The 12,497-nt window shown below is 40.2% G+C and overlaps 1 protein-coding gene and 1 pseudogene across 1 annotated transcript in view; one reads left to right on the plus strand and one right to left on the minus strand.

Annotated features, from left to right (window-relative positions):
- mslnb (mesothelin b) overlaps positions 1–12,497 on the minus strand; it is a 33,364-nt gene that overhangs the window by 20,151 nt on the left and 716 nt on the right. The window contains exons 2-24 of the mRNA XM_085355664.1: positions 11,607–11,625; positions 11,468–11,501; positions 10,007–10,129; positions 9,579–9,778; positions 9,392–9,495; positions 7,956–8,068; positions 5,151–5,378; positions 4,952–5,026; positions 4,611–4,849; positions 3,887–3,971; positions 3,604–3,747; positions 3,274–3,476; positions 3,074–3,183; positions 2,861–2,979; positions 2,586–2,762; positions 2,203–2,234; positions 1,676–1,773; positions 1,515–1,537; positions 1,322–1,343; positions 1,203–1,230; positions 1,033–1,111; positions 795–941; positions 452–660 (exon numbers count right to left, since the gene is read on the minus strand). Coding sequence (XP_085211790.1) covers positions 452–660; positions 795–941; positions 1,033–1,111; positions 1,203–1,230; positions 1,322–1,343; positions 1,515–1,537; positions 1,676–1,773; positions 2,203–2,234; positions 2,586–2,762; positions 2,861–2,979; positions 3,074–3,183; positions 3,274–3,476; positions 3,604–3,747; positions 3,887–3,971; positions 4,611–4,849; positions 4,952–5,026; positions 5,151–5,378; positions 7,956–8,068; positions 9,392–9,495; positions 9,579–9,778; positions 10,007–10,129; positions 11,468–11,501; positions 11,607–11,625 — 2,611 coding nt within the window. The remainder of the gene's footprint in view (positions 1–451; positions 661–794; positions 942–1,032; positions 1,112–1,202; positions 1,231–1,321; positions 1,344–1,514; positions 1,538–1,675; positions 1,774–2,202; positions 2,235–2,585; positions 2,763–2,860; positions 2,980–3,073; positions 3,184–3,273; positions 3,477–3,603; positions 3,748–3,886; positions 3,972–4,610; positions 4,850–4,951; positions 5,027–5,150; positions 5,379–7,955; positions 8,069–9,391; positions 9,496–9,578; positions 9,779–10,006; positions 10,130–11,467; positions 11,502–11,606; positions 11,626–12,497) is intronic.
- On the plus strand, positions 6,442–7,443 carry LOC146630218 (uncharacterized; annotated as a pseudogene).

Raw genomic sequence — 12,497 nt, forward strand, 5'->3', positions numbered from 1 at the left:
TGACTTGTTTGTGATTTTCCAGACTGTTTTCATCTGATAATGAATCGTTATTATCGCTTCCTTACATTTACGACTGATTTTTTTTATGTAATTACTCATCTTAAATATGAAAAATAGCAAACTAACAGCTAACTGAGATTTCATTGTAAGTAAAACTGTGAACTTTTGCAGATTAATTCTCTCTGCCATGCCCTATGATTTGCCATGCCCTTTGCGTCTTTCTTTAACAACTCCACACTCCATTCGCTGACAGTTTTTTTTTATTAATGGATACGACACGAAATATTCTAGACCTGAATGAAGTTCAGATCAAATTTAGAAATATTAATTGCAGAAATCCTCTGAAGGGTTCATCTTCACAGATGAATCTTGGAAATCAAAACGTGAACTGTGAACCACACTGGATGCATGCTGTTGGGCGTGTGCAGCAGCAATTCTGACAAATACTCACATTTCCTGGTATGACTGACAGGTCAGGTTTGTGCTGCTGAGACAGCGCAGAAACATTCCTGATGCGTAAGGCAAGAAACTCCTCAGGCGGCCTGAGAACCACAACCTGATAACTTCGCTGTTCTGCAGCTGCTCATCTGTCAGCAGCGACACTCTGATCTCTCCAATCACATCCAAGACCTGTGGCGCTGATGGAATCACGGGCATCGGCTAAACAAGAGATAATTGAGTTATTTTAAAGGCGGATTAACTTTTCCCCAGGTCACAATTCTTGTAACTTAGTGTTTGAATGATTCATTTCATGAATCCTTATTTGTTTGTTAAAGCTTATTAAAGTCATTAACCATGTTAGCCAGGATGTCCAGGGCTGGGTTTAAAACATTGGAGACTTTAGTGAGCAGGATTTTCCACAGAGTTTTGGAGTGGGCGCTGTTCCCAGAAAGATTACACATCAGAAGAGATGCCAGTTGATTGGCTGTGAAGTTGTCCAGCTGGATGTGTGAAAGAGACAGAGGACGTGTAGTTATTCTCTGCAATAAACAGTAATGAGTCCTCACCGGCTCTGTTAAAGTAAATCATTACCTGTGCACAGGCATATTCCTCCAAGGGGACGTTGCAGGGAACTTGATTAAAGGTGTCCAAGTAAGACAGCAGATCAGAGCTTTGGGTCACACAAGACAGGAAATACACGTCAGAATAGAAAACAACTGCAGTAGCATTGCTTACTATGTAAATCCTATTAAAAGGGTTACCTGTTGACTCCTGCACAGCTCTGAGTTTCTGTCAAAAAACAGAAAATTATTTCTTTTCAGAAATCATACAAACAGAATGTATTAGTGTTTACGCTGGCAACAGTCAAAAAAAGTCTTACCATTGAGCGGGATTACCGGGCACTGTAAAAGACGGGATTAACAAATTAAAACAATGATTGAAATATTATTCAAACCGTTGTGACAACCACAGCTTAAGAGCATTCAAATTAAGATGTGATATGAGCAGAAAAGACAACAGTTGTTGTGATTTGTTAGGATTTAAACTAAATTGTATAGAAGAAAAAATCTCACCCTGAGGTTCGCCGGCACGCACTCTATCCAAATCAGAAAATAAAAAAATATTCAGTCAGCAAAAGCACAGGTTTAGGTCTACTTACATGGACTAGCTTAAGCCATTACATTGTGCACTCAGTCGTTTTTTGTCTTTGTGTTTGTGAGGCAGTGAAACGTACCGACAGGTGCAATGTTTATCAGGGCTTCTATAGTGGCCCAGGTGACTGGTTCCATTTCTGGAGGCAGAGATGGTATGGCTGCATAGAGCTGTGTAAAGCTGGAATACAAAAGAACACAAAACACACATGTAAATAAAGAGTATATAGAGAGCTACCCAATCAGACCTTCAGACCTTGTTTTTGTGATGTCCACTATTGAAAGCTGAAATTAAATCTGCATTAAAAATGACTACCTGTCATGTAATTAATTTTCTACATTATCCTGTATTAATCCAGTTAATAAGCTATATTAATGCCACAATGTATATTGTAATCTCATTTCTTTCTCTTTCTGTTTTCATTTCTGAATTAATAATAGCAATAGCAGTGGTTCAGTTTTAGCCATTAATGCATTGCTACGAAGCCTTAGCTTGAACATGGTTGCAGGTATAGTCTGCAGTGAGAGAGCTCTCCTGATTCACTGAACAAAACAGCTTGGAAAGAATTGTGAGGCTCATTTAGTCAGAAAACCGGTTAAAGTTACTCACATTTGTTTGTAGATGTCGCAGGAAGGATTGATCTGAAAAATTGCATATTTTATGATTAATATTTGAGAAAGGCTAAAGCATGCTCAACACCTATCACAGCAAAATCTCCAGTGTTAAATTAACACTAGAGAGTGTCTATATGGGTCCACTCCTCTGGGTGTTAAATACAACACTGTTGAGTGTTAAATTAACACTTTTGACAGTGTTATATGTTTAAAAGTAACCTAGTCAGTTTTGAAGATTAACAATGACTAACACCGAGCAGTGCTGATGTTCTAACACTGGAAAATAACTCAAAATGTTAGAAATATTCCAGTACACTCTCTAGTGTTAATTTAACACGGGAGATTTTGCTGTGTACACATCTCAGCCAAAGCTGTTACCTCTCCAGCGAGCCTGACCAAAGCGCTGAGGACCTCTGGGTACTTCCTGGCTGCAGGTGACTCCGTCAGGAAGTTAAACACTTGGCTGATGACAATGTCTTTCTCTGGTGGAGTTGGGAGAGTCAACAGCAGCAACTCTACCGTCTGATTTGGAGTCAGGAGGTCAAGAGCCTCCAGCTGAGCGGGTTACAAAGCAGAAGAGGAGAGCACAATTACTGTATAGTAAAATTACTGCTTCTGTTAAGTCTGAGCACATCTGTGTTTTGCAAACTTACTCCAGAGAAATAAGGGTTGAGTGCGTAGAAGTCAAAGATAGAGGCAAAGCTCGAGAAGAAACCAAAGTTGAGTTGCAGCCATTCTGCGCTGTTATTAACTGCAGAGACACACTGGGGGTCTGAAGCATTTGTACAAACATTAACATAAATGCCAAAGGAACTGGTTTTGTAGTATCTGTGTGTTAATCTGTGTTGTCTGTGTCCTCTTCTTACCCGAGGTGTTGTGATTTAGCAGGAAGGGGTAGATGAAGTACTCGTAGATGTTGCTGCTGTACATCGGATCAGCATCCAAAAAGTTCATGCGTTCACTGAGCGCCGCCACACTGCACACAGCAGGGCAAAGACAAAGTGAGAACGACTGCACCAAACCACGTTCTCGTTAAATGAAAGAGAAATGAAAACGGTTGACTCACAGGGTTTGGTAAACGGGGCAAGAAAAGTTCTTGGTGCTGAGGCAGGAGAGGAGCTCTGGCTGTACGTCGGGCAGGAGGGGCAGCAGCTTGACCTTGAACCAGAGCTGGATGAAAGCTGGGTCCGTCAGGTGCTCCTGGGTCAGAGTTGCTGAGTTTGACTCGCTGAAGATCTGCTTAAACTCGGATTCCAACTGCGTGAAGTTCTACAGAGGATGAAGAACGAGGAAGCATTGATTTGCTGAAGCTGCAATGTGTGTAGTGAAAACACAAGCCTATGAAAGCAATGTTGTGAAGCTATAAGTCACCGTGGAGCTGTTGGACAGTACTCACTGCTGTGGAGAGCTCCTTGATCAGCAAGTTCAGACGTTGAGTCAGCTCTAGAACCAGCTTCAAGACGACGGCTTCTGTCATGGTCAGGTTGTTACGAGCAGCGCAGTGCAAGACATGAGCCACGTTTGCCACCGCGTCGGTCAGCTGACGGCACGGAAAGAAAAATCATCGGCACAGAAGTTAGAAAAACTTTTGACATTCAATTTTTTTTTATATGTCAGGAATTTAAGTGAAGAATTCAAAACATTCGAGTGTCAATAATCAAAGGTAAATAAAACCTCACCCCGCAAGGGCTCTTATCGAGGGTGATGCTACAGACATCCTGGATTTCAATCACCGTCATGTTGTCCATACTGTTGTCCAGACGGCTGCACAAAAGTAAAGAACACGCTTGAACACAAAAGACATAGTGATGCATCATCTTACAGCACAGCAACGTTCACACTGACCATGCTGGCAAACAGACACATTTTAAAAGGTGTTCTAGCACATGTGAAATTGACAAAAGTTCCTCAAAGAGTGACAAGTACGAAGGTTCTACAAGGAACGTAAAACTGCAAATTGTAACATTGACTTAGTGAATTTCTTCTGACCTTGAGTGACTATGAGATGCTCTTATGTATATTTCTCCTCACATTTTGAAACCAGATAATTACTTAATTAGAAAAATAATCATTCCTAAATGGTGCTAAAGCCTCTGACTGCTAATTACTGTGGTATTTATTTAAAGATTTGTTTTAGTTGCAGACTGGCTTTCTAATACCACTCTTAGCTTAATTTCAGTCTGCACTAATACGTAAGAAGAAATTGAGCTTTTAAAAGCACAGCAAAGAGAATGGGGTCACTATACAGCATAGCAAACCAAAAAAACAAGCTAAAACAGGCTTAACAGAGCGTTGCTGGATAGAGCTTTAGAGCCGCTGATGTGTCTACATCACTGATGCATTATTGATAGTTTTCCTATTTTCAATGGAAACCATTAATGTAAATGAGGAATTCCGACTTACAACACTTCGTGGAAAGCGAGCGTGATGTTTTCATGCATCAGGAGTTCTTCATCGGGCAAAAACCTCCGTAACAGCGGCTTCACAACGTAATGATACCAGTCTACTACATTTGTCACATCAAACTTAGGTCCCTCTGGGACCTCAGGTGCGCTTGGCTGGTATTTGCCAGCCAGCTCAGAAAGAGTCCAGTTGAGCAGGAACTGGGTCAAAGTGGTGCTTCTTATATTTGACGGATTTCTCTGGAAAAAACAGGTCAGGGGTCATTTTTTCTAACTGGCTGTAGAGCTGTTTAGACAGCTTAGAGAGTGGCAACACATGAGTGTGCGCGTGTGTTTGTGTACCTCACGTGTGAAGGACACAAAATTATGAACAAAGCTCCCGATGGGTTTGAAGGCTGACATGAATCCATTTACGACCTGGATGTGCAATGAAGCAGAGGCTGTTAAATTTTACTGAATTAAATTTTTTATGAATATTTTTTCTAGAGATGAAAACATCTTCAATTATTTTTGCAGGTGGATGCGCACTCTGTTACTGTACCTGTTGGAGGCCTGGCTGATGTGACAGCTGTACTGGATAGGAGGGTGGGTACCCAGGGGTTGTCCAGTTGGGGCCCCATCCAGGGCCAGCAGTGGGTGATGGGCCAGATTCCCCTGTTAGCAGACTGTGGAAGACCAAGGCTAATGTGCCATTGTCTAAACTGGCAACATAAGGGCTCATGAGCAGCTCGGCCTTTTGTGCTGGAGACAACAAGTTAAGAACCTCCAGCTGTGAATGAAGAAAAAAAAGGAGTAAGAGAAGAAGAACAGGAAGAAGTGTGGAGCAGCGATATTTGTTGTGGTGGAGTTCTCTGTAGTGTCCAGATTGCCATAAAAACAGCTGTATAAAATTCATAAAATCTTAATTAAGGCTCAGTTTACAGTTTTTCTAAAATGTTAAAACACAAAAGCCAATCCTGTAACCCAAATGACCAGTAGTCTAAACACATTTACTAAATGTAGCCACCATATTCCAGTACCATAAACACATGTCACATGAAGACACAATTCACAAAACACAACCCTCTGTACTCATAAATCTAAACACATTTTTCCTTGCTAAAACACATGTTGCAAAACAACTCTGCTCATATTCTCAATGAAAGCCCATGTGATGCAAAATGCTTGCCACAGTCACGAATCTTTGAACACAGGGAACACACCTGGCGTCAGTCACTACACACAACGACTCAAAATTGAAGACACCTGTTGCTAATGATGTGACCCCACCTATAAAAGCATAGTTTGGTGAAGATGCCAAACAATCACAATGGATGAAAGCATTCGAGCGTGCGGAAGGAGAAGAGCTGCAGGCCAAAGAGGAAGAGGGGTTGAGATCAGAGGAGGAAGAGGTGAAGGCCTAAGAAGAAGAGGAGTTCGGAGTAGAGGAGGAAGAGAAGGAGGCCAACAAGAGAGAGGAGAAGGTCCAGGTGGGAGAAGAAGACAACCTCGCACCATCATAACAGATGATATGCGAGCAACAGTAATTGATCATGTCATTGTCCATGGCATGGCTGAAGCGGGACGAAGAGTACATCCAAACCTGAGTAGGTTCACCGTGGCCACCATTATCAAGGCATTTAGACAACACAACAGGTATAGTACGCTATTGCTTTCTTTGTCACACTACAGTTTTACAGGCCTGTGAAAGTGGTCTGTTACTTTACATGTAGTTTTACATATAAATCAGTCAATTGACAACACATGTTTCTTTCTTTAGAGCTGAAAGAATGCCACATAGAGGTGGGAGGGTTGCCATATTCACAGCGGCACAAGAAACCCTCATTGCAGATATGTTCCGTGAGAACAACTGCATTAGACTCCGAGAGATCAGAGACAAAGTCATTGCAGATAATGTAAACTTTGAGAACATTGATGCTGTCAGCGTGTCCACAATAGACCGAGTTCTCCGGCGCCAACAGATGAGGATGAAACAGGTCTACAGGGTTCCCTTTGAGCGCAACTCTGCGCGACACATAGAACAATGTTACGAGTATGTGCAAGTACGTATACATCAATGTCCACAGTTAGTGGACATACTGTGTTGCTTAGTGGCCTACATTACTTCTGGACAATACTGTGCTACCTGATTGACCGTTCTGAACACCTGTACGCTTTTCCATGTTCACAGAGGATAATGCAGTTGGACGCGATGGCCAGACCCCATGAGTACCTCTTCCTGGATGAGGCTGGCTTCAACCTCCAGAAACGAAGGCGAAGAGGCCGTAACATCATTGGCCAAAGAGCCATCACTGAGGTTCCTGGCCAACGGGGGGGTAATATTACTCTTTGTGCAGCTATGGGTATGGAGGGGCTTGTCCACCGGCATGCTGTCCTTGGGTCTTACAACACCCAACGTCTCCTCACCTTCCTAGAGGAGCTAAAAGACATCCTCCTGGACCATCAACAACACCATCCTAGGCTAGCACATCACATGTATGTGATCATTTGGGACAACGTCCGCTTCCACAAAACACACCAAATCAGAGAGTGGTTCACCACCAACAGTGACCACTTTTTAAACGTCTGTCTGCCACCCTACTCCCCTTTCCTGAACCCTATAGAGGAGTTCTTCTCATCATGGAGATGGAAGGTGTATGACAGACAGCCATACACAAGAGAGAACCTCGTACGGGCAATGGAGCTGGCCTGTGCTGACATCCCAGTGGAGGCCTTCCAGGGATGGATTCGCCATTCCAGGGCGTTTTTCCCGCGGTGCCTAGCAAGGGACAATATAGCCTGTGATGTGGATGAGGTGATGTGGCCCAATGCAGCTCGGCGACATGATGCCGCACAGTGACTGTGTGTAATACTGTAAAAAGACCGTGTAGACAATAAAGACTTCACACCCTGATCATGTTTCCGAGAGTACTGTTGTGTGCGATAGATTCTGTTTTTGCATTGAGTTGTGTTACAGTAGTGTACGTACATGCAGGATGTTTTTATAGATTTATAGTCTTCATGTGAAACTCACAAATCTAAATGCCTAATCCTCTGCAGGGTTCTATGACGATCCGTTACTGTACAGTTTATAAAAATATGCATTGGCAGTTATGAACCAAAGAACCTTCTCACAAATTGAGCATTGTGTTTTCAATTGTTTTGCTGTAGTGTGTAATGCTGTGTATAGTGTTTACAGTTTTGACAGCTTCGAGCTGCTCTCTTGGTGTGGGAGTTTGAGTTTTGCAGTGGGAAGGTGTGGTTGTGTTTATGTAGCTTTAGAGAAGGGTGTTGTGTTTGGACATTGGGGGACCTGGTGGTAACGTTTGTGACATGTGTTTTGCATTTGAGAAAAACTGTAACTCACTCCATTGAAGACCACATTGAGCTCTGAAAAGTCCTTCAAGCGGGCCATGACACTGAAGGCACCAAAGTTCTTCATCAGCCACTCCGCACTGCCCTCATCTGGCCTCACACAGCCTGCACACAGATCACACATTGACCGACTGTGTACATACTAGCAGTTAGCTCCAACATTTGAACAAACTGAAGCTTTAATTGTGACTTAATGAATTTCAGTCTGTCTGCAGACAAATGCAGATTGTCAAAGATAAAAACTGCAAACATATTTTAGTAAAACATAACACTTGATTTGTTCTGATGCTTTATTGTCTAACATGAGAACTTTGCTTCTTTTAAATTTGATTTTATCCATTTTAAAAACCCAAATAACTTAATTAAGAACAAAACACATTATTAGCCCTAGCTGCACTTTGACCCTGTCCTGTGTTGTTTAACTTCTGGACAATGATTTTCCTCTTTGTCACAGAAGAATGCAATCCCCACCCCATTCCCTGCACAGTGTTCCCTGTCGGGGTTTTTGTGTGTGACTGCTCCAAATCTAGTAAGTTTGGTGCCTCCTTTTTTTTTTTTTTTATCAAAGCCTTTAAACACTTTAAAAGCTATTTCTATTTGTTTTTTCTGTCTACAAATGTTTAATACCTCAAAACCCACCAAATAAAGACCTCAAGAAAGTAACACAAGTTGTTGCAAGAGGCTTATTTGGACGTTATTATGCAAACAGGCTTTTTGCATGAATGACATTTATAACATCGTTGGCACCTTCAGTTAGTGACAGCTGCTAATTTGGTACAGAAACATTCAAAACTTTTGAGAAAACCTATTTATTTGTTGTTTTGAACACATCCACACACCGTTTAGCAAACCTCAGTAAATGATTAGATGCTTAGCTGTGTGCTGTGCTGTCTCCATGCCAGTACAAGCAAGAAGCAACTTTGTTGCTTGTGAAAGAGTTGTTGAGGGTCACATGATAATGAGAGACACTTCTAGAAAAAAGTTGTAGGAAATACCATTGCATGCCTTTGAGTTGTAAATATGTAAATATTAAGATGATGTTAACATGTTTGATCTACAAAGACTGGCACTGTAACTTTCATGTAAAGGGCCACGGTGTGAGTGTCTGAAAGGCGATACAGATACATTTCCCGGCACACGGTCATTTCCAAATCTGCTTGCAGTACTTTAACAGCTATTAGATAACACTTTGATAACCTGTGTAAGTACAATTTTGATAACACATGCACAATGCAGCGCTTAGGCCTATAGCAGCAGTTACGATAAATTAAGGTTTAGCTGGAATATGAATGTGAAACAGTTTCTATTTTTGACCTTAACTTGCAAAGAGTGATTAAATGCTAACCTCACAATACCGTGTGACATATTTGTACTGAAAGTAAAGTCTAGTTTATAGGAAGAAAAAGTTATTGGTATTAGACACGTTACCATCAACTGTTGCCGAAGACAGGAACGGGTACATAAAGAATGTGTAGATCCACTTTTGCCTGACTGGATCCATCTCAGAATAGTGTTGACTGAGCTCCTCCACTCTGCGAGGAGACGTGGGATGTTGGATTATTATACTAAAATCTCAAAATTACAGAAATAAAGATGAGGACAGTAAGAGGCCTACACAGTCTGGTAGGTGGAGCAGCTGAAGTTCCTGGTGCTGAGACAGGACAAGAACTGCTTGGTGATGGATTTCAGGAGCGGTTTCATGTTGACCTCCAACCACATCCTGACCAGATCTTGATTTTGTAGAGCGTCTGCAGTCAAGTCTAATTCCAGAGCGCCCTCCACACTCAAAATTGGTCCTCTTGTCATGCTTGATTTCTGTGGCAACAGTGATGGAGAGGCTTTATACTCACATGTTTCACCAATAAGCTACTCAGCATTCATCTGCTTACATGAAACCTACTGTCAACAGGATTTATAAGTTAGTGACCAACAAATAATGTCAGTGTTGTGACAGAATAAAAAAACAAACTTAGTCCATCCCTGACTGGTCATACTGGAATTTGTAACATCTGTTCTTCTGCTGAATGCTTGTTGAAGTCATACCATAAACGTGTACACATCCATTGTGGCTTCAAGAATTCCTTTCAGCTTTCGCATTACATCTGCGCCCGTGTCTGTCGAAGGCAGGCCCACACACTGTAAGAAGTTCGAGGTGGCGTCTGGGACCTTGAAATTTATGACAAGTGGAAAAATTACTAAGATGGAAACCAAAAACAAAAATAATATTTCAATAACTAAAAAGCAAAAGCAATGAGATTAATTGTGCCTGATTGTCTGATTGTGATTTATTACACTGATTGCCTGGTTGCATGATTAATAATTCCTCTCATATAGTTGTACATATGAATACTTTACTGATCCCGCAAAGGAAATTGCTGTATTATGGCAGCAGCATAAAGAATAACAATAAAAACATCATTGTTTAAAACACCACAGCACCACACTGAAGGCCTTATTATGTGAAATAACTGTTAAAATAAAAAAAGAATAAAATAAGACAATAAAAATGATCTGAATTATTATAGCAAGATATATAAAGAGTTTGTTTTTAAATGTGACTATGTCAGAAGTCCTGAAGTTACTGTTGTCATTTAGTTTAAACAACAGGTTCACACCATAGATGACGCAGTTTTTATGGCAAGTGTATCTGATTTAGGTGTGCTGATTCTATGCTGATCGTTGTTATATACATATACACATATAAACAGCACTTAGTTTGTTTCCAGTTGCCCAGGGGAGATTTTGTTCAGATGCATATCTTAGCGAACTTTGGGCTGACACTACAAATCGGAACAATATTATGCTATGCTGTGAGATTTATGCCACTTGAATTAATTTCTAAACTGTCTCCTGTTCTTATAATAAGGTAGGTGTTGTTAATTTAGCTGCTAGCTAGCTAAATTAATCTTTTTACAACATTTGCTTAATGCTCTTAAAACAGGATATGTCACAAAATAAAAGTTATTAAAGTAGAAGTGATTTAATTCCGAAATAAAATGTATTCATAGATAACACAGAAAAATATTTTCAATATTAAAGAAAAATCTTTAATATTGAAAATATTTGTCATGAAACATAATCTTTCATCTTCTTAACGTGATAAAGCATTTCGCCATACTCGCATCAAATACTGGGAAATCTATTGTTTGACATGTTTACCCACACCAGTGCACTACCCAGTGTTTTCACAGTCACTCTTCAAAAGTATTTAATCAAGCTCAGTGAAAAAAACGATGTGAACAGGTCATGAGCTAATCTTGATCTTTTTGGTATGCGTTTTGGGCAGTTTGACAACTGTAGTCATAACAAGAATCTCATGACGGTACCTGTGATCTCACAACCACGCTAATGAAATAATATCCTAGCCATACTGACTGTTTGCATATATTCAAAGTCAGCTCAACATATGTTGCATGAAAAAATGTTTTAAAAGAATAGAAAGCAATAACAATATGACGTTTGTACTTGTAGCTTTGTGTTGTGTTGTGCTACAGTTACACTAACCTGTGTGCAGGCATCTTTTGTGCATACTCCATTACTGCACGATCCACCAATTACAGAAAATAAAGATTATACAGGTTATTGCATTTAGAAGAGTGTAAAATTTACAAGTGTAAATATTATGTCTGTGTCCTGATCTTACCTCTGTGCACTGGATCCTGCTGTTGGGATAAGACAGAGCTGCATGTTAGAGCTGAATCCTACCAATGCATTTCCCCAAAACTTGTTTAAGCAGCAGAGTTTGGAAATTATTTAAGTCCTATTTTTAATGCAAAATTAGCCAGGAAATAGCATACCAAATGTTTAAACTCTTTTCTTGTTTTTTAAATTGCTGATTTAAAGGCTGTGTGGGGCTAATTAGTGACATGATTTAGTATAAATGATTTGGTTTGAGTTTTTCAGAAGCATACAATCCACACCTCTCAGTTACAATTTTACACAAAGTCCCAGCTTGTTGTTTAATGAGGTTGTAGAAGGGCATCAAAAACCACCCGGATTTGTATATTTGTAATAGTAAAATGCTTTTTTTTCTCTCTCGAGTGTATATTATTAAAATGCTGATGCTAAAAAGAAGCTCCTATTCTATTCTAAGAGACTGGTTACAGAGAAGTGTTGAAACTGTCAACAATACTGGCATCATATACGGGAGAAGATGTCACAAAATGACCAAGAAGGTACACGTAGCTTTAAAATTGTGCTGCTGAAATAATATTTGGTCAAAATGTTTCTGGTTTTGTAATAACAATAATAATATTAATAATAATAATTTGGTTTCTGGACACCTTTCTAAAGCCCAAGGCCACCTTACAAAGCATAAAATATAAACAGTAAAAGGATAAAAACATTTTCTGTAAAACCAGTGGTAAGAATTGATTCTAAGAAATAACCCATTGTTATTTATCTGCTTAAGCCCGTTATTGTTGTCTAGAAACTACCTAAACACACATGAACCGCACCATTGTTGCACCATTTTGACTCATTTTCATTATTCATGGCTTAAATAAATACTGGTGTCATGAAAAAACAAATATGT

Source organism: Diplotaxodon limnothrissa, linkage group LG6 (genome assembly GCF_057381915.1).
Source record: "Diplotaxodon limnothrissa isolate DT_005_m linkage group LG6, D_limnothrissa_male_GT1.1, whole genome shotgun sequence".
Taxonomy (NCBI): Eukaryota; Metazoa; Chordata; class Actinopteri; order Cichliformes; family Cichlidae; genus Diplotaxodon; species Diplotaxodon limnothrissa.